Source organism: Drosophila elegans, unplaced genomic scaffold (assembly GCF_018152505.1).
Source record: "Drosophila elegans isolate 14027-0461.03 unplaced genomic scaffold, ASM1815250v1 contig_149, whole genome shotgun sequence".
Taxonomy (NCBI): domain Eukaryota; kingdom Metazoa; phylum Arthropoda; class Insecta; order Diptera; family Drosophilidae; genus Drosophila; species Drosophila elegans.
Window position 1 is genome coordinate 22233510 of NW_024545513.1, and position 23134 is coordinate 22256643.

The 23134-nt window shown below is 40.6% G+C and overlaps 1 protein-coding gene across 1 annotated transcript; it reads right to left on the reverse strand.

Moving 5' to 3' along the window:
- Positions 1-532: 532 nt before the first annotated feature.
- Positions 533-10081, reverse strand: LOC108135441 (trithorax group protein osa). Its single transcript, XM_017256181.2, has 3 exons — positions 9727-10081; positions 3304-4494; positions 533-2667 (listed from the first exon to the last, which is right to left on the reverse strand). Exons 1-3 carry the CDS (start codon positions 9727-9729, stop codon positions 868-870), a joined length of 2994 nt encoding a protein of 997 aa, XP_017111670.1. The 5' UTR covers positions 9730-10081; the 3' UTR covers positions 533-867.
- Positions 10082-23134: the final 13053 nt, after the last annotated feature.

The window sequence follows — 23134 nt, forward strand, 5'->3', positions numbered from 1 at the left end:
TATATCGCTTTGAATTTCTTTCAAACGTTTTTCAATACCATAAAATCTTTAAATATTAGGTACTGGTTTTCATAAAAACTCCAGATGACTCCAAACTTTGATGCGCCTACTTTTGAAATAAAGATGAATTTTATATACTTGGACTTTCATTAATAATGCAAATAATATCATAATTTGAAAATTTAATTCACCACTAATGACATTCACATGTTAAACAGTTTGAGGTATGATAATTTCCAGCTTTGTACTTTCAGTGTACCATCGGTATAGGTATTACAAGTTCGTTAACACTGGTACTTTGGCCACAGGGCGGCATTTGAATGGCAGCCACGCCCCCTGATCGCCCCTGCCGCCCACAGTTGATTTGCCTTCGAGCATCGTTGCAGTTTTTCGCCTCTTGGCCATTGCCATTGACTTGGCTCTTTGTGTTTGGCCCTATCTCACTTGCGATTTCGGATGACTTGCACTTGGCTTTCTCGACTTGGCTTTTTTTTTTCTGTTTGTATACATACATATTTATTTGTTGTTTAAAGCATAAAATACAATACAATGCTATAATAAATTAATTATTTACTTTAAATAATTTTTATACACGAGAGCTGCGAGCATGAAAAGGCACTTTGCAGCGCATGTCAATGGTAGCTTCTTTGTTCTCATTGTGGGTGTGTGTAAGATGTGTGTGTGTGTAGTGTGTGTTTGGTGTATTGTAGTGTGGGGTGTACCCCCCACCTGTCCCCTGGACTTTCACTTTATGGCAACTGGGGGACAGCTGGAGCTCAGCTCTTACAGTTGATGAAGATGAGGCAGCAATAAATAGGTTCAAGCGGCGCTGATGAGTTCGATGTAACTAGTGTTGTTTGGGGCTGACTAATGCTTGGCCTCCTCCTCGTTGACCACGATGGGTTCGATCTCCTTGACCTCGGCGGGAGTCTCCTCCTCGTTGTCGCCATTCTCGGGCAGCACACGCACCTCCACGCGATTGGAGGAGCTGGAGCTGGGCTCATCTTCATCATTGCCTTGATCCAGATCCTCATGATCGTGATCCCTGACCTGATCATGCTCGTCGGAGCGACTCTGGGCCTTGTGGTTCTGGGGCAGATTCTGCTGACTGGGCTGCTCGATGGCCGTGAGGATGGACTGCAGCAGACCCTGCGACAAGATCTCCTCGTGGTTGGCATCGCCATTCGAAGCACTGGGGTTGTTGTTCAGGGATCCCCCAAACTGCACCTGGAAGTTTTGCGTCGGCTGCTGACCATTCAGCTGGATGCTCTGTGACTTGGTGGCCGAGAGGACGTCGAGGCCATCCAATCCGGGCAACTGCTGGGGATCCGTGCCATCGGGCAGTGCTGCCACCGCATTCTTCTGCGAGGCATAGCCGGCGTGATCGTAGTCCAAATCGTTTCCGGAGGGTGGTGGACCATAGCTGTCCGCCGGACCCGTCACCAGTTGCTGGGTGTGCTGCTCCGCCACCGGAATGCTCTGCGAGATGGCATTGTAAGCTCCCGCGGATGCGGCCGAAATGCTGCCAAAGTGCTGCTGCTGCTGTTGCTGCTGTTGCTGCTGCTGTTGCACCTGGTAGCCATTGCTGCTCACTAGATTCGGGCCATGTCCGCAGTCATGGACAATGATGGGCTGCTGCTGCTGCTGCTGCTGCAGATTGAAGCGGGGCGCCTGCTGCGGCAGTGGCAGTCCCTGGGCATGGAACTGCGAGGCACTGTAGCTGTTTTCCGAATGGTGGTGGTGTTGGTTCTGCTGCTGCTGCTGGAAGAAGATTGGCGGTGGTGGAGCGGCGGGCAGGTACTGCTGCTGTGGTGGCGGTGGGGGTGGTCCCACGGGCCGGATATTGGCCACTGGAGGCGGCAGGTACTGGGGCTCCGGCGGCGGTGGTGGTCCCGGTGGTCCGAACTGCTTCTGGTGGATGAACGAGGGTCCTGGCTGAGGAGCAGGCAGCTGCTGCTGCAGGATCACTTGGGGAGCAGCAGCAGCGGGAGGCGGTGGAGGTGGTGGCTGATACAGGGCCTGTGGGGCAGGCAGCGATGGCGGTGCGGAACCGGCCAGAGCGATCTCATTGGCCGCCGGCGGAATGTACGTGGCAGGCTGTTGCTGCGGCTTCACTCCAAACTGATCCAGATGCTGCACAGTGGCGCCAATCGATTCCAAGAGGCCAGCGGGCACTGGCGGACGATAGGCCACGGGCTTGTTGGGCTGACCAGCTCCGTGCTGCGGGAATGGCTGCGGATTTCCGGATGGCGGTCCGTACTGGATGTTCACATTCGACTGGGAGTGGGCGTGGCTGCTGCTGCTGCTGCTGCTGGTGAGGGCGGCAAATTGGGGTGGTGGTGGTCCAAAGTTGCCACTTGGGGGAGGTCCATAGCTTCCACTGGGCGGAGGTGGTGGTGGTCCATAGTTGCCTGATGGAGGAGGCGGTGGTGGTACATAGTTCCCGGATGGGGGAGGTGGTGGTGGTCCGTAGTTTCCGCTTGGCGGAGGTGGTGGTGGTCCGTAGTTGCCACTCGGGGGAGGGGGTGGAGGGCCATAGTTGCCGCCTGACGACGATGAAGATTCGGAGTGTCCAATGGTCTGGTACTTCTGGGCATGCACGGAGCCGGGCGCAAAGGAATCCGACGGTGGCTTGGAGTACGAGTCATCCAGTGAACCAATTGCGGCCTGAAAGGAGTCCAGAATTAGTATGTTTATTGAAGACTGACAGGAAGGAGAGCTAAATTCAAATGCCCCTGCATCTTAAAATAAGATTGCGCTGCTTTTATAATTACCTAGTATTGGCTATTAATCCTGATCAAGAATATAATGTTGCGTTCAAAAAAAAATAGTTTTTAAGCTTATTTAAGCTTAAATTTTTTATCAAAAATAGGCTAGCGGAAATATTTTTATTTTTTAACTAAATGTGGTAAACATAAAAAAACACGCTAAAAAGGTAAAATGCTTTAAAATTAAAAAAAAAAATTGTTTATTAAAAAAATGTTATTAAAAAAACATTAAAAACACTTTTATTCCAATACAAAGTAATGATGAACAAGGAATGATGGTTATTATCATTAATTGTTTAAAAATCGTTAAGTACTGTGTATTGAAAAGTCAATTTGAAAAGTGAAAAGTGAATTATAAACAGCTTTTAATTTGCTTAAAAAACTAAAACAGTATCATTTTGTCAAATATGATATATTAAATAAAAGTCCTCTCTTTGGCATTTTACATTTTGCCTCTACTAATATTTTGACCACAGCTGTTAAATGTATAGGCTCTACCTATTCAATAGTGTTCAATGCAGTACCAGCAACTCACCTGCAGAGCTTCGGCTTCGATGGAGTTGCCTCCGGGTCCGGTGATCAAATGGGCGCCATCGCCTCCTCCCTGAAGGGCCACCGCCACCAGCTGTTCGTCGGAGAGTCCATCGATGATACTGCCCGATCCTGATCCGGATCCAGTGGATGCGCCCAGGCTGTACTGCGTGCCAAAGGATCCGCCATGTCCCTGGGCCACCTGGCTGTACCCACCCTGCGTCTCGATGTGGTTCTGCTCCACGTAGGCGCCCACTGGAGCCGGAATGGGCTTCCAGCCGTCGCAGGCCGTGTGGAAGGGTGCCTGGGATCCACTCACGCTGTGCGTGTGTCCCGAGGCGTCGATCTGGATCTGCACCTGCTTCAGGGGCCCCGGGCCACTGGGTCCGGTGAAGCCAGAGTGTCCGGAGTGTCCGGCTCCGCTCAGGATTATCGTGGTGGTCGGTGGTCCGTTGCCGGGCAGGGCAACGGGCAACGGCGGAGGTCCGTAGTTTGGCGGCGGGGCATCGTAGATGGGCTTGGGCGGCAGGTTCAGTGGTCCGGAGGCAGGCGGTCCGTACGAGGTGGCCGGCTGGTGGGCGGGCTTGAAGAGGGGCGCGGCATGTGGCGAGGGCAGCAGCTGCGGCGGTGGTGGCGGCGGTCCGTACTGGGGCTTCGGGGGTCCGTACTGTGGTGCCGGACGGTGCTGGATCTTCTGCGGTGGTGGTGGGCCGTATTGCGGCGGTGGCGGTCCGTACTGAGGAGCTGGCTTGGGCGGACCATACTGAGGAGCGGGCTGAGGTGGTGGTCCGTACTGCTGAGCGGGCTTGGGCGGACCGTACTGGGGAGCGGGCTTGTGCTGGATGTGAGGGGGTCCGTAGAAGGGCTTGGGCACTCCAAAGTGGGTCTTGATCTGCTCGTGCAGGGAGCCACCTCCGCCGCCGCCGCCGCCGCCTCCTCCTCCCAGGAAGTTAAGCTTGGGTGGTCCGTATTTCAGGGCAGGTGGACCGTACTCCCGGAAGGGAATCTGCTGCGGCACGCCGTACTCCCGATGAGGCACGTGCTGTGGGGGCGGAGGTCCGTATTGGGGGGCGGGGCGCGGAGGCGGTCCGTAGGTGTCGAATCCCGCCTCGCGGCGTTTGAGCTCCTTGCCGCTGAGCACCGCTTGGGCGGCACAGAAGCAGCAGGCGGCCAGCAAAGTCAGGCGGAGCAGCATCTACGGAATGGACAGGAAGGCGGAAAATGTGGGTCAATGTAGGTCATTTGTCAAGATGGCATCTAGCCGGGTAACGAATGGCCACGAGCGATTGGACCGGAAGTTGAACTCCTCAAGGGGACGCACTCATAGAAACATTACTCAAAATATTCAGTTCATAAGACACGTAAAAAATATTTAACCCTATTAAAATGACAAGAAAAATAGTTACTCATTCGTTGTTTTATGGGACATCAAATATTGGAGTACCCTTTTTTCACGTATTCATAGCCATATTAACATTTTTAAGATTACATCAACATATTAATGTTTTTAAAAAATATGTAGGCACAAAAAAGCTATAACTTTGGTTGAGCTCTTAGTTCATATAACATTAAAATTACATATTAAATTGATTAAAATTATTTCCCTGACTAAAGAACCAGCCAACTTTTTAGCTTTAAAAATTACAGGCTATGTAGTGTAAATTTAAAAAGTTTAGAGTAAGCCAAAAAAAAATGTAAAATTTAAATAAATAAATAAATTGTTTCGGTTGCATAAGGCGAGTTAATTTTTTTTGTTGAGAGATAACAAATGAATATGTTATGTGATGGTTTGTTCGGCCAACCGACATCGTGATATTCATGGAGTGGCATTCGCGCAAAGTGTCTCTAGTTCCTTCCATCCTCAGCCACATCCGAGTACGAATCCGAATCTGAATCCCCATCCACGACCTCAGCTGTCAACCCCTTCGGCCGCGTCTCATTTGTCAGCTGTCTCGGTGACCTTTTTGGCCGCCGGCAACTTGTCAAGGCTTTTCAGAGGTCACAGGTCCTGGGTTCATTCGCCAGCCTCTGCCAGGTGTCGTTTTCCGAGTGTGTGCGAGTGTGTGGGCTGCCCCCGCCCTAGTATGTAACCATAATCTGCGCTAATTTGCAAACCTCCGACCTGCCTCCATTTACCAGGCCTGTCAACACTGTGCAGCAAGGTTAAGGGCGTAGTTAAGCAGAAACCATTAGGTTTATATTTTTAATAAGCACTTACATTTCCTAACCAAATTTTATGACAGAAAACGTATGTATATAGAATTAAATTGAGAGACTAAGCACATTATATCATATGTATTTATCATTTTCGGGCCGTTTTTAAATGTCTTATTATTTTGGCCAACAACTTTTTTACAAAATATTTTCATAACACACTTAATTAAATAAATTTAAAAAAATGTTTAATTACAGCTTTCATTGATTACTTTGGCCAGTATCTTAAAAGTTTATTACAAATCATTTTAATTGCGCAGTTAATTTCATATTTTAAACAAGAAACTTCAAGAAATGTTTTCTTTCTATGACCTACAAACTATTTAACATCAATTATTAAAAACCTCCTGCGACTCTCTCCAAACAGTTTTCATTAATTAAATAATTGACAATTATATTTTAAAATATTTAAATTGTGCACTTCATTTCAAAATGCAACTTAAATTTGTAATACATGACCTAAAACTGAGTTAACTCCTATTTAAAAAGCAAAAAAAAAACATTGCCAAATCTGCCATTGCCATAACACAATTTTCATTAATTATTTTGGCCAACGAGGACGCGCTAATTGATCCATTAAGGCCAAGTTTGTTGCGTGGTGTAATTGGCATTGCGGTTGCCCAGAAAACGTTGGCGTATTACGCTCTAATTAAAACATAACCCGGGCAGACTCGCCACCATTATTACCATCACCATCACCATCATCGTCATCATCATCGCAATCGTCATCAGCATGGATGTCGCCGCCGCTCATCATGATCATCAATAATTCAGCAGGCGAATGGCGACTTCGTGCCAGTGAAATAAAACTCAAAAACCAAAACAAAAGCACAGAAATAACTAAAAATAACCATTGGCCAAGACGGACGGGGCCATTTAATTGGTTTTATGTTTAACAACAAATGCTGCGGCAAAACAAACAGGCACAGCCACTCAAAACGGGCCAAAACAATATCAAAACGGCGCTTCTTTCAAAATTCAACGCACAACACGCGATTTAACCGCAGTACGACACCGGTAATGCCAATAAAAATACAAAAAATAGCTAAAGCACGCGGATCGGCCGCAAAAGGTGACGAAGCTGGAATGCCCTTACATAAGAAAGTGATTGGAGTGTTGTAAGAGGTGAAGGTATCTGAGATGAGTAAGTTAAAGGCCCAGTGAATCATGGCTTTTAAATGGCATATCTATTCGGACAACTCTATTATTCAAGGTATCTTAGATAAGTGAGTTATTATGAATTATGAATAATAGAGCTAGGGATTTATATAATTTTAATGATTATTATCATATTTATTTAAGCAACTTTGCTCTGAAGTTTTATATCTTCATTATTTTCCAAAAGTGCAAATTCTTATTTTATGAAATTAATTGGAATACTGAAATATAACTTAGATAACTAAAATGTAAAAATATTTTGTTGTCCCCTTCAATCTATAAAGAATTTATAAATTTATTTTATAATACATTTCTTAAGAGTCATATGTAGTTAAAATCTTTTTTCCCTAAAGCTTTTCTATTCTATAACCCACACTTCAATTGACTTGATGTTTTAAGTACAATATGAAATGATGGCCCAAATTCTCTTATGCATCTACCTTACATAATAGTCATTTCTGCCTGAGATACGATACCCGAATTTGAAAGAACCAACCCATAATCTGCGTGGCAGGCGTAATGGCCAGGTTATTATGCCATTTGCTACGACTGCATTGCATAATGTCGGCAATCAGCAATCTTTGGAAATGGAAAAGTGCACCTCAATGGTCAGCGATGCGCATTGAATACGAGTATCACAATAAGCCACAAAATGTGTTGTTACTTTTTCTGTTGCCTTTTTGGCCAGCGGCGGTGTTAAAATGTCATAAGCGGTCGAAATGGAGAAGAAGAAGATACGACAAGCCGAAAAAAAAGGTAACTTTCACTTGGCTCCGGGTGGTGTTTCTCCATGTATCTGCGTATCTGTGAGGTTCGTTTCGTGGGGATGGGATGGGATGGGATGGGATGGGATGAGTAGGTGTCACAAATGTTGGCAGTGAAATTATGCGCCGCATAATGAAAATACATTATAAAAGAAATGGCAAACAATTAAAGGGGGTGATGGTGTGGGCATTGGCGGGGCTGATGGGTATTTTTTTGGGGCGGAGGGGGTCGACTGTGCCCATTGTCTGTGAAGCGTGTGAAGTGACCCGCATGTGGCCAGCATTTGCAACTCAATTCCATTCAAGTGCTTTTCCATAGACATTGTACCCTGTATATGAGTTACTAAGTCAGTGGTCGCATGTGTACAGTTGTGCTCAAAATAGCAGTACCGACCTATATATTTATTGCCAAGTCCAATGCAATTGGTCTTCAATTTGAAAAGAAATTTAAAACAACGATAACCAAAATTGTCTTTCCCATACGCCTTTTAATGGCATTTACAAACAACTAAATAAAATCTATGCTTATATGGATATATATAAATTAAAACCGCCCAATTAAAAAGAAAGTGAATTAAAGCACAAACTAAGGCAAAACCTTGAGCCAAATTATTCGTTTTTTTTGCGGACCTTAATGTTTGTGTGTTTTAATATATATATAGTTAAATTTGATATAAATTAAATAATTTACATCTAAAATTTCTTTCATTTTGAACCGTTTTCAATATTTATAACTACGTGTATATTAATTATTTAATATATATTTTTAGCAAAAACGGTAATAAAATGAAAGTAACTTTAAATGTAATTAATTAAAATCCAAAATAAATTCAACAACTTGGCAAAAAACATAAATCCAATATTCGCCTTAAAAAAACCTATAATTGTGATTTTAACTATATGTGAACTTCAATTCACCACCGGTCACTGGTCACAGTTCACGCGGGCGATCACTACTTCAGTCACGGGCTGCGGGGCCGCTTTCTTTGGCCGGCGTTCGATTTCTGTTCATTAGCATAGGCCACAAATATTTGTTATTGATGCTAAACAATTGACAACAGCGCTAGACGGTAAACAAATGAAAAGCAGGCCCGGGCAGCAGCAGCAACGGCAAAAAACACACACACAAAAAATAACAAATAACAAACAAATAAAAAACAAACAGTCGGCCCGGCGAAACTTTCACTCTCGCTGAGAAGACAAAAATGTAGTTCGAAGATGAACAAGACGCCACAAAAATCAGGGGCAGGAAAACGGGCCTGTTCAGGAAGCGAACTTCGGAAATGCCCAAAGGGTTGCCCGAGAGACAGGGCCCTAAGTTTTGGCCACAGCTGCCTGCTCTGGCCCAAAAGTCGAGAATCGTAATCTGCGTTAATTAAATTTCCCCCACCGCCAAGCCCAAAAAGCGGGCAAATGTGAATGCGAAATTATTTATGAATCAATTTCGATAATGAATAAATTATGTCAGCAGGCTTCCCTGTCCCTGTTCCTGGCCCTGTCCCTGTCCCCTTTTAAGCAAATGAATAATCTGGGCCAGGATTTAACAGGCATTCCCAACCGAGCCCGGTCCTGCATCAATTTTCGTTTGCTGCCGGGCAACCCTCATCAATTAGCAGAGGTCGGGTCACAAGGTCAAAGGCCAAGGCGCAGGCGTGCCTAGCCAAGTCACATACATCTGCACGAAAAATTACTAACTCGTATTTAAGTATTAGTATTTTGTCAGCCAATTCTCAACACATGGTAGTTTTTAAACTACAAAAACATATTTATACTTTTTTTATGTTCATTTACACATTGAATAACAAACTTGTGTTTCCTATTGTTTTTTATATATAAAATATCGTAATTCACCAAATTGTATCTTTTCATAGCCCTCAAATCTTTCGAACAAAATATCAAAATGATTCTCTGTGTACCTACGATATTTTCATCTAATAAACACTAAACTTTTTCTTTCTTTCCTTTTGTTTTTGTGATATTTTAGACATACAAAATCCTTGCACCAAATTTTACTTTATAGATAAAATGCATCATTTTGAACCTGATAAAGTAACTACAACTATTTATAATTTCCAAAATTGTATATCTATCTATTAAAATGCCAAAATTATCCTCTGTGTATTGGATTTTTTCAAAGTTTTGGGAAATCTATCTGCCCCGAGGGATGGGTAACTTTTACTTTCGCTGGCATTTCCCTTGAGTCGCGTGGACTTTTCTCCTAATTGGGCTTGTGTTTGAGTTTCTTCCGTAATCCTTTGCACTCGAGTCCAATTAGAAACACGATTCTTTACCATGCCAGCTGCTAATGGTGTTGTGGGTTATCCTCGGCACTGGGCACTCGCAAAAAAATGCAACTAATTCGATTCGATAAAGGCCGGCACACTGCACACAGTAAGGATCCGTTGAAAATTGTAGAAAATAACAAAAAAAAAAAAAAACGAATTCGAAAAACTCGCGGCACTCACGGAACGCGTAATCGGTTCGGAACGGTTCGAATCGGTTCGGTTCGGTTTGGATCGGTTTGGATCGGTTAGGATCGCAAGGGATCTGGGATCTGATCTGATCGGATCTCTTCTCGACAACGGATCGGCGACGCTCGTCCGCTGCTTGTCAGTCGCGAGTTGAAAATGCTGCCGCTCAGATGATAACGCCAGCTCATATAGGTAATAGCCCGGCCAAACGTCGACTTCTCTGCCGCTGCGCAGCCGCTAAAAAACTGAAGAAACCGAAGAAACCAAATAAGAAAAAAAAAAAAGCCGAGTAAGCTGAAGAAACCGAATCGAAACCGAAAGTGAAGAAATTTCGTAAACTCAGAGACGTAAAGACGTAAAACCCAAATGAGCCGGAGCAAGGTGCCGAGCAAAAAGGGACAGCAGCCGAGAGATTTTCCCTCTCGCGACCAGTTTTGCAGCATTTTCACATCGGTACCTTGGCATCGGAGCATCGGAGCATTGGAGCATCTGGCAGTTGGAGTCGGAGTCACAGCCACTGCCACAACCTTGCCACATGGGGCACTCGAGTATGATGACGATGCCGGCGCACCGATGACGATGCCAAGTGTCATTCGCGAGTCGAAGTTGAAAAGTTGAAGAGTTGAATAGTTGAAGATCCTTGTCAAAGTTCAGAGCCTTGAACGCCGCTCAGACGCCTCAGACGCGATCTTCGAGTGGTTTTGGCTTCTCTGGTTGTTGACAGTGTAAATATTACGGACCTAATGGGTTTCCAAACGACCGTGCTTCCTCATAATCGAAAAGTGATGACACTGCAAGTGCCATCCGGGAATCTGGGCGGTTTTGGGCTTTGTTTGTCCTATTTTTTCGCAGCCTTTGGAGAAAAAAATATTAAACATTACCCTTTTTCGCTATATTTTTGCTTGATTTGCCTAATGGTTTTTGGCTTTTATAAAATTTGATACATTTTCTGCTAAAAGAATTATTTAAGCATTTAAAAAATGCAGGCAACAAAAGTTTAAAATTGGTAATTATTTATTTAGCATATTTTTATGTTTCTTAATTGCTTTTGTGACTTACATCCTATAATTGGCATTGACGAAAACTGATAGGTTATTTAAAAGCCTGTATTTTAGTTCCTTTCCGCTTTTGTTAGGAGTATACATACATATTATAACATGTTACTGAATTGAAATATGGCAATTTTAGTTTTAAACTTTTGTAAATTTAAACCAAGTTATGTGGATGTTTAAAAAGTGGCATATTGAATTGAATATGTCATGAAGATTTTGAAGTAGTTTTATTGCTTAAAATAATTGGTATAAATTAAATAATTTATTAATGTTCTCACTTCACTCAGTTTTTTGCCATATATTTATTGTGAACAAGGAATTAACTAGGATCTAAATTATACATACTTGCTCAAGAGTAATAAAGCTGGTTTCTCTTTTTCTTATTTTATATTTTTGTTAAGAATGGCCTTTGACAAAAGTCATTATCCGACATCGACTAATTTAAAAGCAATTTAAAAACACTTCCACTTTTTACAACCTTTCATTCATCGAATGTCATTTCTACCCTGTTTGAATTCCGATGTTAAATTCATTTGATGCCCACTAAAACGTCGGTATGGACTCCATTTCTACTCCGATTAATATGTATGTAGTATTTACATAATTTCCATTTCATATTACTTAATAGTCTGGTCACCGCCGAAAGCCAGGCAGATTTTCTGGCTTGCAGAGCGCAGCGATATTCATGAGGCACATTAATGGGCCAACTGGCAGTAGAACAATGTCAACACACTTGCCGCAGTGTCCGACACTTTTTCTCCTCTTTCGGCGCTGCTTTTCCACAAAGTTGAGTCATAAAAGTGCTTCGCCAGGCAACTTGTTGAAGAAGTTGCAGCCGCTCGAGAGATCAAGTTATCATCTTGGAGACCAGAGGGGGGGGACTTGAGTCTTGAGTCTTGAGACTCGAGTCTCCGGTCTTGAGTTTTTGGGGAGTAGGAGATGGCGATGGAGATGCGCGGCCTTCGCGTGACTCGATTTCGCTTTCATTTGCATTTCTTGGGCCACTCTTTTCTCTGAATTTGTGTTTTGCCTTGGCGGCGGCCACACCATCATCCTCATCATCATCATCATCATCCTCATCTCCATCCCAGCACCAGCACCATCATCATCGTAATCATCGTCATGAGATCATCATGATCGTCATGGCTGTCTCAAGACACTCCAGCCAAAACAAAACCCAGAAAACGGGAAAGAAACGCGCTGGCTTTCTCGAATTGGGGAATGAAATTGGGAGTCCACTCCTTCTTCCCTTATTGACTAACAAAAAACAAGAAAAGTGGTTGGAATTTGGCACTGAATAGCGCACTACCCTAATACAATACAAAGCTGACATATTTTCTCGAAATTGTCACATCGATATTTTAACACACAACTTTAAAAACATGTAGTAAACAAGTGCTCGGTTTTCCCAAAGTGTATCTTCCAGTTAAATTTCAACCTCATGTGTGTCTTGGAAATAAACTACGCCAGTATTAACTTAGAAGTATTATATCAATATTAAATAATATAACCCCAAACCATTTTAGTTTCATCTTTTGCAACGAGGAGTTTAACACTGTTGTCCAAGGTTTTATTTTAAGCGAAATAAATTATATGTTGATACTTTCGTGGTGTTAAATTAATACTTTTGGCTTAAAATTCATATAACAATAGTTAAGTTTATATGACAATTTATGTTTGGGTGCAATGGATATATGGTCGTGACCCAGATCTTTTGTTGAAGTTGGAAATTTTAATTTTAAGAATGGGAATCCTTAAATTATAAAACAGAATAAGGCCTTCTTTTTTTCACATATTTTTATTTGTCGCTGTAATAAAATCGTATGCAATTTTTTATACATACAATTTAAGTTACAAAAACTTTTGTTTTGAATGAAGAGTTTAATTTTATATCTACATAATAATATATATCATATAACATGACATAAGATGATGATGCAACCCAAGGCAAACCAAAAAACGCCATATTCTCTTAGCTAGGGTATTAAAGAAATTCGAAAAATCGCACAACCCATTCGCCAGACGCCGTCCATTTGGTGACCCTCTTCCCTCCTGGCCAGGTTACTTCACAGTTGCTGCTGCAGCCAAGTTTCGACTTCCTGCTGTTGCATCTTGCGGGTGCCGCATTGCCATCATGTGACCAGTTGCAGCAGTCACCAGCAACCAGAAACAGCAACAGCAACAACAACTGGTCACAACAACTAGCAACATGCAGCAGCAATATCGGACAACAACAGCAGCGACTGCAAATGCAAGCAGCAACATTCAACTGAGTGGCAATATTTTTCGGCCGCATCTGTTGTCATTACACATTTAAAATATCCCCCAATATATACATCTACTTGCACACTTATATATATAGTATATATTCATATACATCTATTGGTGCCACGCGAATGTGTGGGTATATGTTTTTTGTTTTTCGTCGCTCGCAATTATTTGCGCTTTTACTTCCTCGAGTCTTGCGTTGATGGCTACTTTCGTTTCGAGCTCTAAATGGGTTCATCGGAAAGAGCCCTCCAGCTGGATGGTGATAAGGGTCCACAGAGCGAAGCCAATCGGGCATGCCTTGCATCCAAAACCGAACTGCCAATTCCCTTTAATCGCAGTATGTCCTCAATAGCCATAAATAGTTTCTATTTTTTTGGGATTAGTATGGTTAAGATATGACGCATAAATTATTTTAAAATAATATCTGAGCCCAACCTATTGTACAAACTAAAATATAATACGAAAACGAATTTTCAAATATTTATTATTGAAATTAGTGCCATCTGCACACCCATTAATACAAATTAGGTAATAACTCAACAATAAATTAAATGTAACTTTCTTTTGGCTAGCTGGCTTCATTATGGGAGCAAAATCACTTTCTTTGTCAAGAGCTATTTTTTGGCAATCCAAATATAGTCATCTTAAATGTACATAAATCAAATCTCGAACTGATGAGTTAAACCTTCAAAAAAAAAACTCTTAAATGTTGAATAGTTGTGCACTTGTTGTTTAGATTATGACGTTAAAAATTCACAGCACTTGTAACTAAACAGTTTTAAAATTTGATGTTGATATTTTGAAAAACATAAAAGTCAAACAGACATCTGCATCCAATAAATATTACCTTAACAAGAGCCTCATTCAAAGTGTATTTAAAAATCGAGTCTTAATAAAACCATTTTGTAACAATAAATCGTAAGCCAAGTGTTTCCAAACCAAATAACTTTAAAATTAGCTTGGCCTAAGAAATAAATAAACAAATATTCGAAAAATTAGTATGTCTCATTTATAATCTTTAAATATCATGGAGCATTTCAATAAAAGTTGTTTTTAAAAATATTTCAGTCTAAGCAGTCAAGTTAAATTCATCAACATTGTTGACCTATCCAATAAATATTACTTTGACAAAAGACCTCATTCAAAATTTCTTTTTAAATCGTGTCTTACAAAAAGCACTTTGTAACAATAAATCGTAAATAAAATGTTTCCATAAATTGTATTCGTAAATTTGTTTAACATCAATTGCCATAAAGTGTTGAAAAACTATTCTGTAGGAAAGGACCGTTTAAGTTGATTGTATTGTTAAAACAATCGACAAGCTGTCAAGTTTTGCATTAACCAAACTAATTGTCAGTTAACCCGGACAATGCAATGAATATTTCCGCAAAATTAAAGAGCTAATTAAATTGATACAGCTTTAACTACTTTTGTTGGTTTTTTTATGCAGAAAAGCAAAAGGATTTATGAATTAATCATTAGTTAAGCATTGTATAGTAAGTGTTTGAATGAAATAAATGACATAGGGGCCTTTCAGTGCACTTGAATGCCTCGCATCGCGGACATGGAATATGGAATAACCTGATCCAAGCCATTCCGAAGACCCAGATCCGAGACGCTGAGCCAGAGACACGCACAAAAAACAATTGGGAAAATATTTAAAGAAGTGAAATTGCATTCCAATGGCATGAGGTGTTGTCGTCGTCGAGCTGTTGAAGCTAAAGCTAAAGCTGATGCTGCTGTTGTTTTTCGCTTTTTGGACCTGCTGCTGCTGCGCCTAGGCCTCGCCCACATTTCAGCCTGCGTTTTTGGCTTTGGCTTCGGTTTCGGTTTCGGTTCCAGTTTTAGTTTCTCAGACGGAGAGAGCCCTTAACTTGACTTCAAGTGTAGCCGCACAATTATGCGGGTCCAGTCTCCCAGTCGTCCCCTTCGTACCCCCTTTCGAAACCCCTTTCCCTTTCTCCGCACTCGTTCATCGCCGAGGCCTCCGGCTTTATGTCATGACGCAGGTATTACGCAATCCGCTTTCCTCTCGCCGTCTTTCATTCTCCCACAGACGCACAGTGGTCCAAAACGCACATTCAGCCGATCTTGAAGGTGCCATCACAAACTTAAATACCTGTTTACACCTCAACATGCTCTCTACAGCTTTACTAAAAGTACACTCAAAACAAAAATACAATACAATACAATGAACTATGGACTTCCCTAAATGGAAGAGTAATCAAGGGCTTGTAATTATATATTATAATAATTTAATTCATGAATAATTAAGTAATCTTAATTAATCTAAATTCTAGACTTTTTTTGGATTTGATATTAGAGCTCAAGCTAGGAATTATTAATGCCTCAGAATAGGAAATTAATTACCCTAAAATATACAAACGTCTTGAACAAAGACCAGATAGGTTGAATTTTATATACATTTTATACACAATCCAATTTTTTATTTACATTAATTTGTTTTTAATAATTATTTTACGTTGATATAATACCATCTAAAACAGATACGACTTTGTGGTGTGGTGTTCTCTTTGTGCTGGAACAGTACTTTGGAATTTTATATTGAAGTTCTTAATAACTTATACTTAGTTATATATATGTTTGGTTTTTTTAATCTGAATTATTTTATTTAATTTAGATAAAGAGTTAAAAAATAAAATACTATTTAACTTAAAACATCAAATCTCAAACATCAATTGAACGTGGTGTGTATTTATTTGTTTCCGATCTACTAAATATTTAAATATTTTGTCATGCGTTTAAAGTGGGCTTAGAAGATTTTATCCAGTTTCCACCGCTTTTGTCCCACTGTGCACTGTTGCTATGACACTTGACGTTACCGTGTATCGAAGTCTTGGGCTTCGACATCCCAATCCCAATCCCAGCATCCGCTTCTTGAGGCCGAGACCCAGTGGAATGAAGACAGATGGAGGGCAAAGCGATTTGCAATTTGTCATGCCGCGTGCCGTGCTCCAAAAACCATTGATTGCCAAGTACAATTGCCATTTCCATTTCCATTGGAATTGCCACTGCCATTGCCATTGCCTCACTTTCACAAGTCTCCGATAATTCCTCCTTATAGGGTACCATGTTTATTTCCGTAGCTGCCGTTAGTTTTGTACCCGAGTCTCGCAATTCGCCCTAATTAATGCTAATTAAATGCGCTTATCGCCGCGCCTCGTCTTATCAGCCAGCGCCCAGCACTACGACTTCAATTCAACTCCAACTCCGACTCCGATTTGGATTTGGATTCGCATCCACGATTCCATTGGATCCCGATCCGATGCCCCACTTCCCTCAGTTCGCAGATACGCACTCCGAAAGCCCATTTGCCGCATGCCTTTCGAACGCTTAATTTTATGTTAATCAGCTAATGCAAATGAGCCAAGTCTGAGCCTTCGGATTCGCCTCCGCAACATTCCCATTTCCATTCATACTCGTACTTATGACAATCAAAAACGCAATGCAGAATAGAAAATTCATAAATATGTTTATGCCGAGCCCAGCAGTGGACGCATTTTTGGCTAGGAATCGCACGAGGTTGGTTTGACAAGTATCAAAACGTATATTGGAGTTATGAGAAATTTAAATACCAGTGGCACAACATTTTTTAATTCATTATATTTATGAAACATTTATTACGAGTGAGAAACATGTTGTGGTTATTGGTGATCCTATCAAGTAAGTTATTAAATATGAGTAATACCTTGAGTATTAATAATAACATGTTGCCAACTTTAAACTATAGTTGATATTAATAGATTAATTTTTCTATTACTGTTTCTCATTTTATCCGATGAAATTGTGTTGTATCCTGAAATTTGTTTAAACATAATAAATTGTTCTTTACATTCCAAAAACCCAAAAACGTCCAAGTACCTAAAGTTTTTTGGCGCTCTCCAGCGCTGTTTTCTTTTAATTTTAAATGAATATTAATGGCAATGACTCATTCATTGTTCTATATATATATAGAAGGCTGAATCCTAAGCCAAATACAGGGTGTTCCAAACTAATTTATCAACCCGTTGGCGTACAAAGCCATATGAGCCGAAAAGCTAGTGACAAACTGACTTGACTCCTGCAGCCCATTGATCCAACCTGCCTTACATGCCAGTGTTCATGGATGGGGACTCCAATTCCGATTCCACGACTCCACGACACTCGCATAGTTAACGCATCCTCGCAAAACATTTCCTACATAAATATCTCGTTGATTAACTTTGAATTTTGGGCGCTATGTTGGCGCTGTCAACATTTGCCATTTCAATTTGGGCGCACGCATCTCATTTGCATTCCCAATAACTTAAAGCTTTGAAAGCGGTTTGCTGGTTGGGTGGTTGGGTGGTTGGGTTGTTGGGTGGTTGGGTGGTTGGGTGGCTGGGTTGCTGGGCGGATTCCTCATTATGACACTTGAGTACGCCTTTAGAACGACTGCGGCTCATGCTTCCCCAATAGAAGTTGAAATGGAAGTGGAAGTGGAAGTGGAAGGGGAAGAATCCACTCCCTGTTCTGTGCTCATGTGGCGTGAGCACTTTTCCCAGCCAACTCGCGGTGGCTGCAGATTTATGTTGCGTTGCCGCGACGGCCATAAATTACCATATTAATCGCCGAGAGGTGTTAAACTCGGAAGCGAACGGCACCAGCCCCAAAATTGAAACGAAAACGAAGTCCATCCAACCCCGAACCAATCCAAACGAGACGAGATGAGATGAAATGGGATGAGATGGGATGAGCCCATGGGCAGCTGGCTGCATAATGGCCATGCCCATAACATAACGTGTATGGCGTACGGCGGCGTATGGTTATTGACTGACTGACTGACTCCGAGTTGGCCAAAAGAAAGAAACGCGCATCTGCCGTACAGCAAGTGTTGGCCCTCGACTTTCACCCATTGCGCAAAACGTGGCCAACCAGGCAGATCTCGAGCCGATCGATCGCCAAGCCGTTTAGTGAAAGCACTTAGGACTTTATTCAAACTGCAAATCATTTCCCTGAATACATATTTCAAAATATGTAGGCATATTCCCATAAGTATGTTATGTAGTATGTTGTAATGTTCAACTAAACAGTTAAATTTTTTTTCAAAAATAAGTGATTTTGTATCCTAATAAACCTTTTTTTTTAAATTTAAAGACATTTAATCAAGTACAGATTTCTTAAAAACTCACGTATTTCGAACTCACCAGCCTCTTTATATATGTTTTTGCATATTTTAGTAGACATTCAAATTATAGTGTTTACCTACGGCAGCGGCGGTAATTTTTGTTTGCCAGTTTCTTCGAATATATTAATGTATCTTGCTGAGACAAACCATTGTAGTTCAAGACTAGTCAGCTACAGGTGCATTCATAACTCTTAATTATTAAATATTATGTTAAACATTGTTATCAAGAAGTTTAATATGATATTTCTAAACTGGCTTAGCTATTTTTAACTTCTACTAATAATACTTCTACTTACTTCTTTAAAAAATTATAACAAAATTATTATATGATTAGAAACAGCTTGCAGATCTTCTTATTAAGATATAGACAAAATGTTATGTATAAATTTAAAATTAATAATTAAAATATTTTTGAAACCATTTCTTGTTTTGTACTTCAACAAAAGCTAAATTTATTCGGTTCACTTACAGCTTTTAATAATATTTGTATATTAAAAAAACTTTAATATAACATGAAATTAAAATTGTACACTATTGCAGTCATAAGAGTAATTAAAGTTTCAATATTATACAATTGGTTTTAAGTAAATATATTATTACTATTGGTATTTTGTTGCACACTTTTCCCATATATAGGTTTTTTTAAGTTATAGCATTGTGTTTCTTAGAAATTCTTGAAGTAGTTCCAATTAATTTCTTAAAAATAAGTCTATTGCCATTTTTATTTGAAAATGCCCTTACGAACCACTGTTCACTGGCCGAACAAACCAAATAAAAGCTTGTGGCATGCAAAAAGGGTCGAAAGGCAGAAAGTGTCGTCACTCTGAGAGGTCAATTATTTCCCGGGGAAGTCTGGCACTTGTCCCGCTTACGTCATCCCATCTTCGGATATCCCAATCCCAATTCCAATCGCACTGATCACCGATCTTCCAATCTCCCCTCCGGCAAAGCCTGTCACCTGCGATCGCTAATCCCTCAAGTGCCCAGCTTAAGCTCGACGGTAGCCTGTTGTTTTGGCCGTGTTTTCCATTTCATTTCGGCTGTGTGTTCAATTAACTTTCACTGTTCACTGCTTACTGTTCACTGCTCACTGTTCGCCGGCCAACGCCTCCAGGCGCCCTTCTCAACTTCTCAACTCAACCCAACTCGACTCAAATGAATTTCATTGCACGCATTGCTTTCGATTAGCGGCTATCGACAATCAACACAAGACCCAAAGCGGGGTACCTTTGGGGTCATCACCTCCAATTGTGCGTGGCGCTCAGGGGTTATTGTCTGGGCGGCCAGGTAGTTGGGACCGCCCCGGATGCCTTGATGAACACTCATCGGTTCAAAAGCCAAACAACCCGACAATCGGAGGTAAATACCTGGGGAGATCTGCGACCAGGGGCGTGGCCAATTCCGAGATCCCACGGCGGATCAATGGGCATTACACAATGCTGAAGACGATCGAAAGTTGTAAATAATTAAAATCAATTATAAGCTCATTACGGCGACTCTTGATTAAACTGTAAGCACAATAAAAACAATTAATATTTACATGGCCTGCACCACAAATAAAAGGGTGAAACTGGCATGTTTTCTACAATTGTTTATTTTATTGTATTTTTATTGTGTGTTATTGTTTTTAAAAAACGCTAAGTCTGAAGTGAGAATTTTTTTGGCTTTACTTTAAGCCTTTAAGATTCATAATCTGTCGGAGTTTAATGCAATATAATATTTAATGTACATCTAGACAACAATTGTTTTCCAGCCAATGCCTTTCTTGTTATCTGCAATTTATATGAAAGCGACTTACTTTAAAATCAAAAACATACAAACAAATTATTCCGCATTGTTGACCGTTTCTTGGTTAAAAAAGCTAATCATACTGCAATGCTTGAGCAGTTGTTCATCTTATTGTTGCTATGCTGAAAGGTGTACAACCTTAATTTATATGAAAATTTAGTTCTAAAACTACTTAATCATTTAAAAAAACTAAGAAATACAAAATGTATATATATTTAATTTTTTTATGAATAATACAATTTTTGATGGTGTTATGAAAACAGCTTAACAAAATCGTAATTCGTAAACGATTTTCCAAGTGCAAATTCATTTAGCCTTGCGTTCGCTTAAATTTTGGCCCAATCGGATTGCTCTTCGCTTCGACGTTCGCTTTATTGTCAGGTATGTTCCGGCTGGAACAAATGGAATCCCGGAGACTCTTGGCTGGAATTTAAAAACAATAGTACACACATAGCTTAAACCGAGGACCTCATGGTGGTTCTGCAGTTGCACTTGCCGCACAGCGAACGTGCGGCATTCTATTTGCTATCAGCACCACCAACCTTTCTTATCCCCGAAACCACCCACTGCACATTGAAATGGAGAGCCACCAAATTTGAAACCAAATCTAAAAAAAACTAAAATTTTAAAAACTGCTTTGCAAGTAATCCATAATAATTTAAGTTAATTTAATTTTATTTTATTTGGCTTATTCGTTTTTTTTTAACTATTAACAAATTTTTTAACAGAGTATAAATATTTAGTTATGAGGGTGAAGAACATTCAATAAACATTATTATCATTCCTTGAAAAGCCACATATTGGCTGAGCCGGAGTTCAAAAGCCAAATTAATCTTCTTGTTCCTGTATATAAACTTTGAAAATGTTTCTTAAGGTGTTTAAGCGGTCACGACCCTGACTTCATTTTAACTGGCCATACAAATTGTGGACTTTTGGGCAATAAGTCCTATATTCTTGCTGTCCCACTGTGCACCGCCTCCATTTCATCGGGGCCTCGCTGTCATGGAAAATTTTGAGAGCCGCACCAACTTGCCATCGTGCATCGTGCATCGAGCACCGAGCAGCAGCTGATTATGCGCTGTATGCTTTGTGTTTGATATGTCATAAGCTTGTTTGTTTGCTCTGCATGCATGCAGTTTGAAAACTGTCGCAGCCAGACCAAATTCACTCAAACCAAAATGTTTAAATATACTACAATAAAATTAGGTGAAAAGGGTAAACATGATATTTTATCTGTTAAAATAACATTTCGAAATTAACTTTTTTACCAGGAAGACAGTTAATATGCATATGCGAGTGGCATTATGTATAAGAACTAATTAATATAATATATAAAACACCCACTAGAACTACATAAGCTATGGTCTTAAATTAAAGGATTTCGAGGTCATAAAAAATTTGCCTAATTTTTCCCAAAAATCGTAGAAACTACAAATGTCCATATGCGAAAAAAGACTTAAGTTATGTTAAGTTATTTTTACTCCTTTTTTTTTGTATATCAATTTAATTGTGAAGAAACATTGTGTGGAGTTATGCAAGTTGTGAAATTTGAACTATTTGCTTTTGTTTCTAAAATGTATATATATATTTTAAATATTTCACAAGCACTAGCTCATACAACAAGGTGATGGCTGCAATTTGCATTTAACATTATTTCTTTCTGTGTATGCCGTACTGCCCGGGAGGTGGATAGTGGGCCGTTCAAGAAGCACCAGCCACATGCGAATTTTATTTTGCTTTTACTATTTTCCTCGGTTTCGCATCTTTTTCTGACGCTGTTGTTGTGTCGGCATTTGGGCGAAAGTGCAAACAGCAGCAGCAGCAGCAGCGCTCTCGAAATGTGCAAATATCAGCCTCTCCCCACTATATCCCACTATCATTTGGAGCACGCAACTGCGGTCTTTTCGGTCTTGAATGACAGATAGGGTGCGGAGGGGGTGGTGTTGGCATGGGTGCCAAAATCAAATAACATTTGCCATAATTACACAAGTACTCAACTATATTAATGCTTGTTTATTTGCGCACTCGCACACAAGCTGCAGGCGATGTCTTCAGATCAGCTCCGGTGCCCGAACTGGGGTCACCCTACCCCACCCGATTGTCGACAACTTTGCCACATCCCCCACCGCCCCCCTGTGTCAGCACTTTCCTGGCCATATTTTTGTGTATGCAAATATTTTCTCATCTCAAGGCACTTCCGCACCTTTCGCCCAACGAATGCCCTGAGTGCAATGACAGTTGGGCATACGTAACCAAGTCATTTGAGATACAACATTTTAGAGGTCTTACTTTTCCCTTTATTTTACTAGCTTAATATTCTGCAAATAATAATTGCCAGAACACTAGTGCTTGTGCAGGTAAAAGAAGGTAAAAAACACCTAGTAAAGTTAAACAAAATTTTATTGCGTTTGTTAATTGCAGAGAGAACTTGTGCGCGCCCTTAAAATCCAACGCTTAATTTATTTTTAAAAAAATTAATAGAGTGTTATTATTTATCTATTTATTTATACAATCATCTTAAACCTTGTACACAATTTAAACTTAATCAGTTTATTATAGTATTTTTGTTTAGTAAACTTAATACAAATTAAAGACTTATATTATTTTCGATTCGTCAATACGTTTATAACAATCGCCATCATTTCTGATAGTTTAAGTTTATGTGAAAATACATAATGGAGAGATACCATGATAATTAGTTTTTTTGAGGCTGATCAAGAACAAGTATAAACAATAAGTCTACACAAATGGCAGGCACTCTAGAAGAATCTTAAGTACTCAACGAACTAAATTAAATGAAAGGCCTTAAATACCTAGTTATCCAAGACAAGATTTGGCTTATCCCAGTGCCCAAAGGTGGGCAAATAAGATATCGACGAAAGGTCAGTGTATGCAAATTTCGCAATGTTTTCCGTGCTGCCGGCAGCCTTCGCTATTGACTCTGGGATGC

Excerpts from the sequence above, each read along its gene's own strand:
- LOC108135441 (XM_017256181.2), bottom strand. Across the intron at positions 2,668-3,303 it reads TCGAAGCCGAAGCTCTGCAG|GCCGCAATTGGTTCACTGGA; the intron begins GTGAGTTGCTGG and ends GACTCCTTTCAG.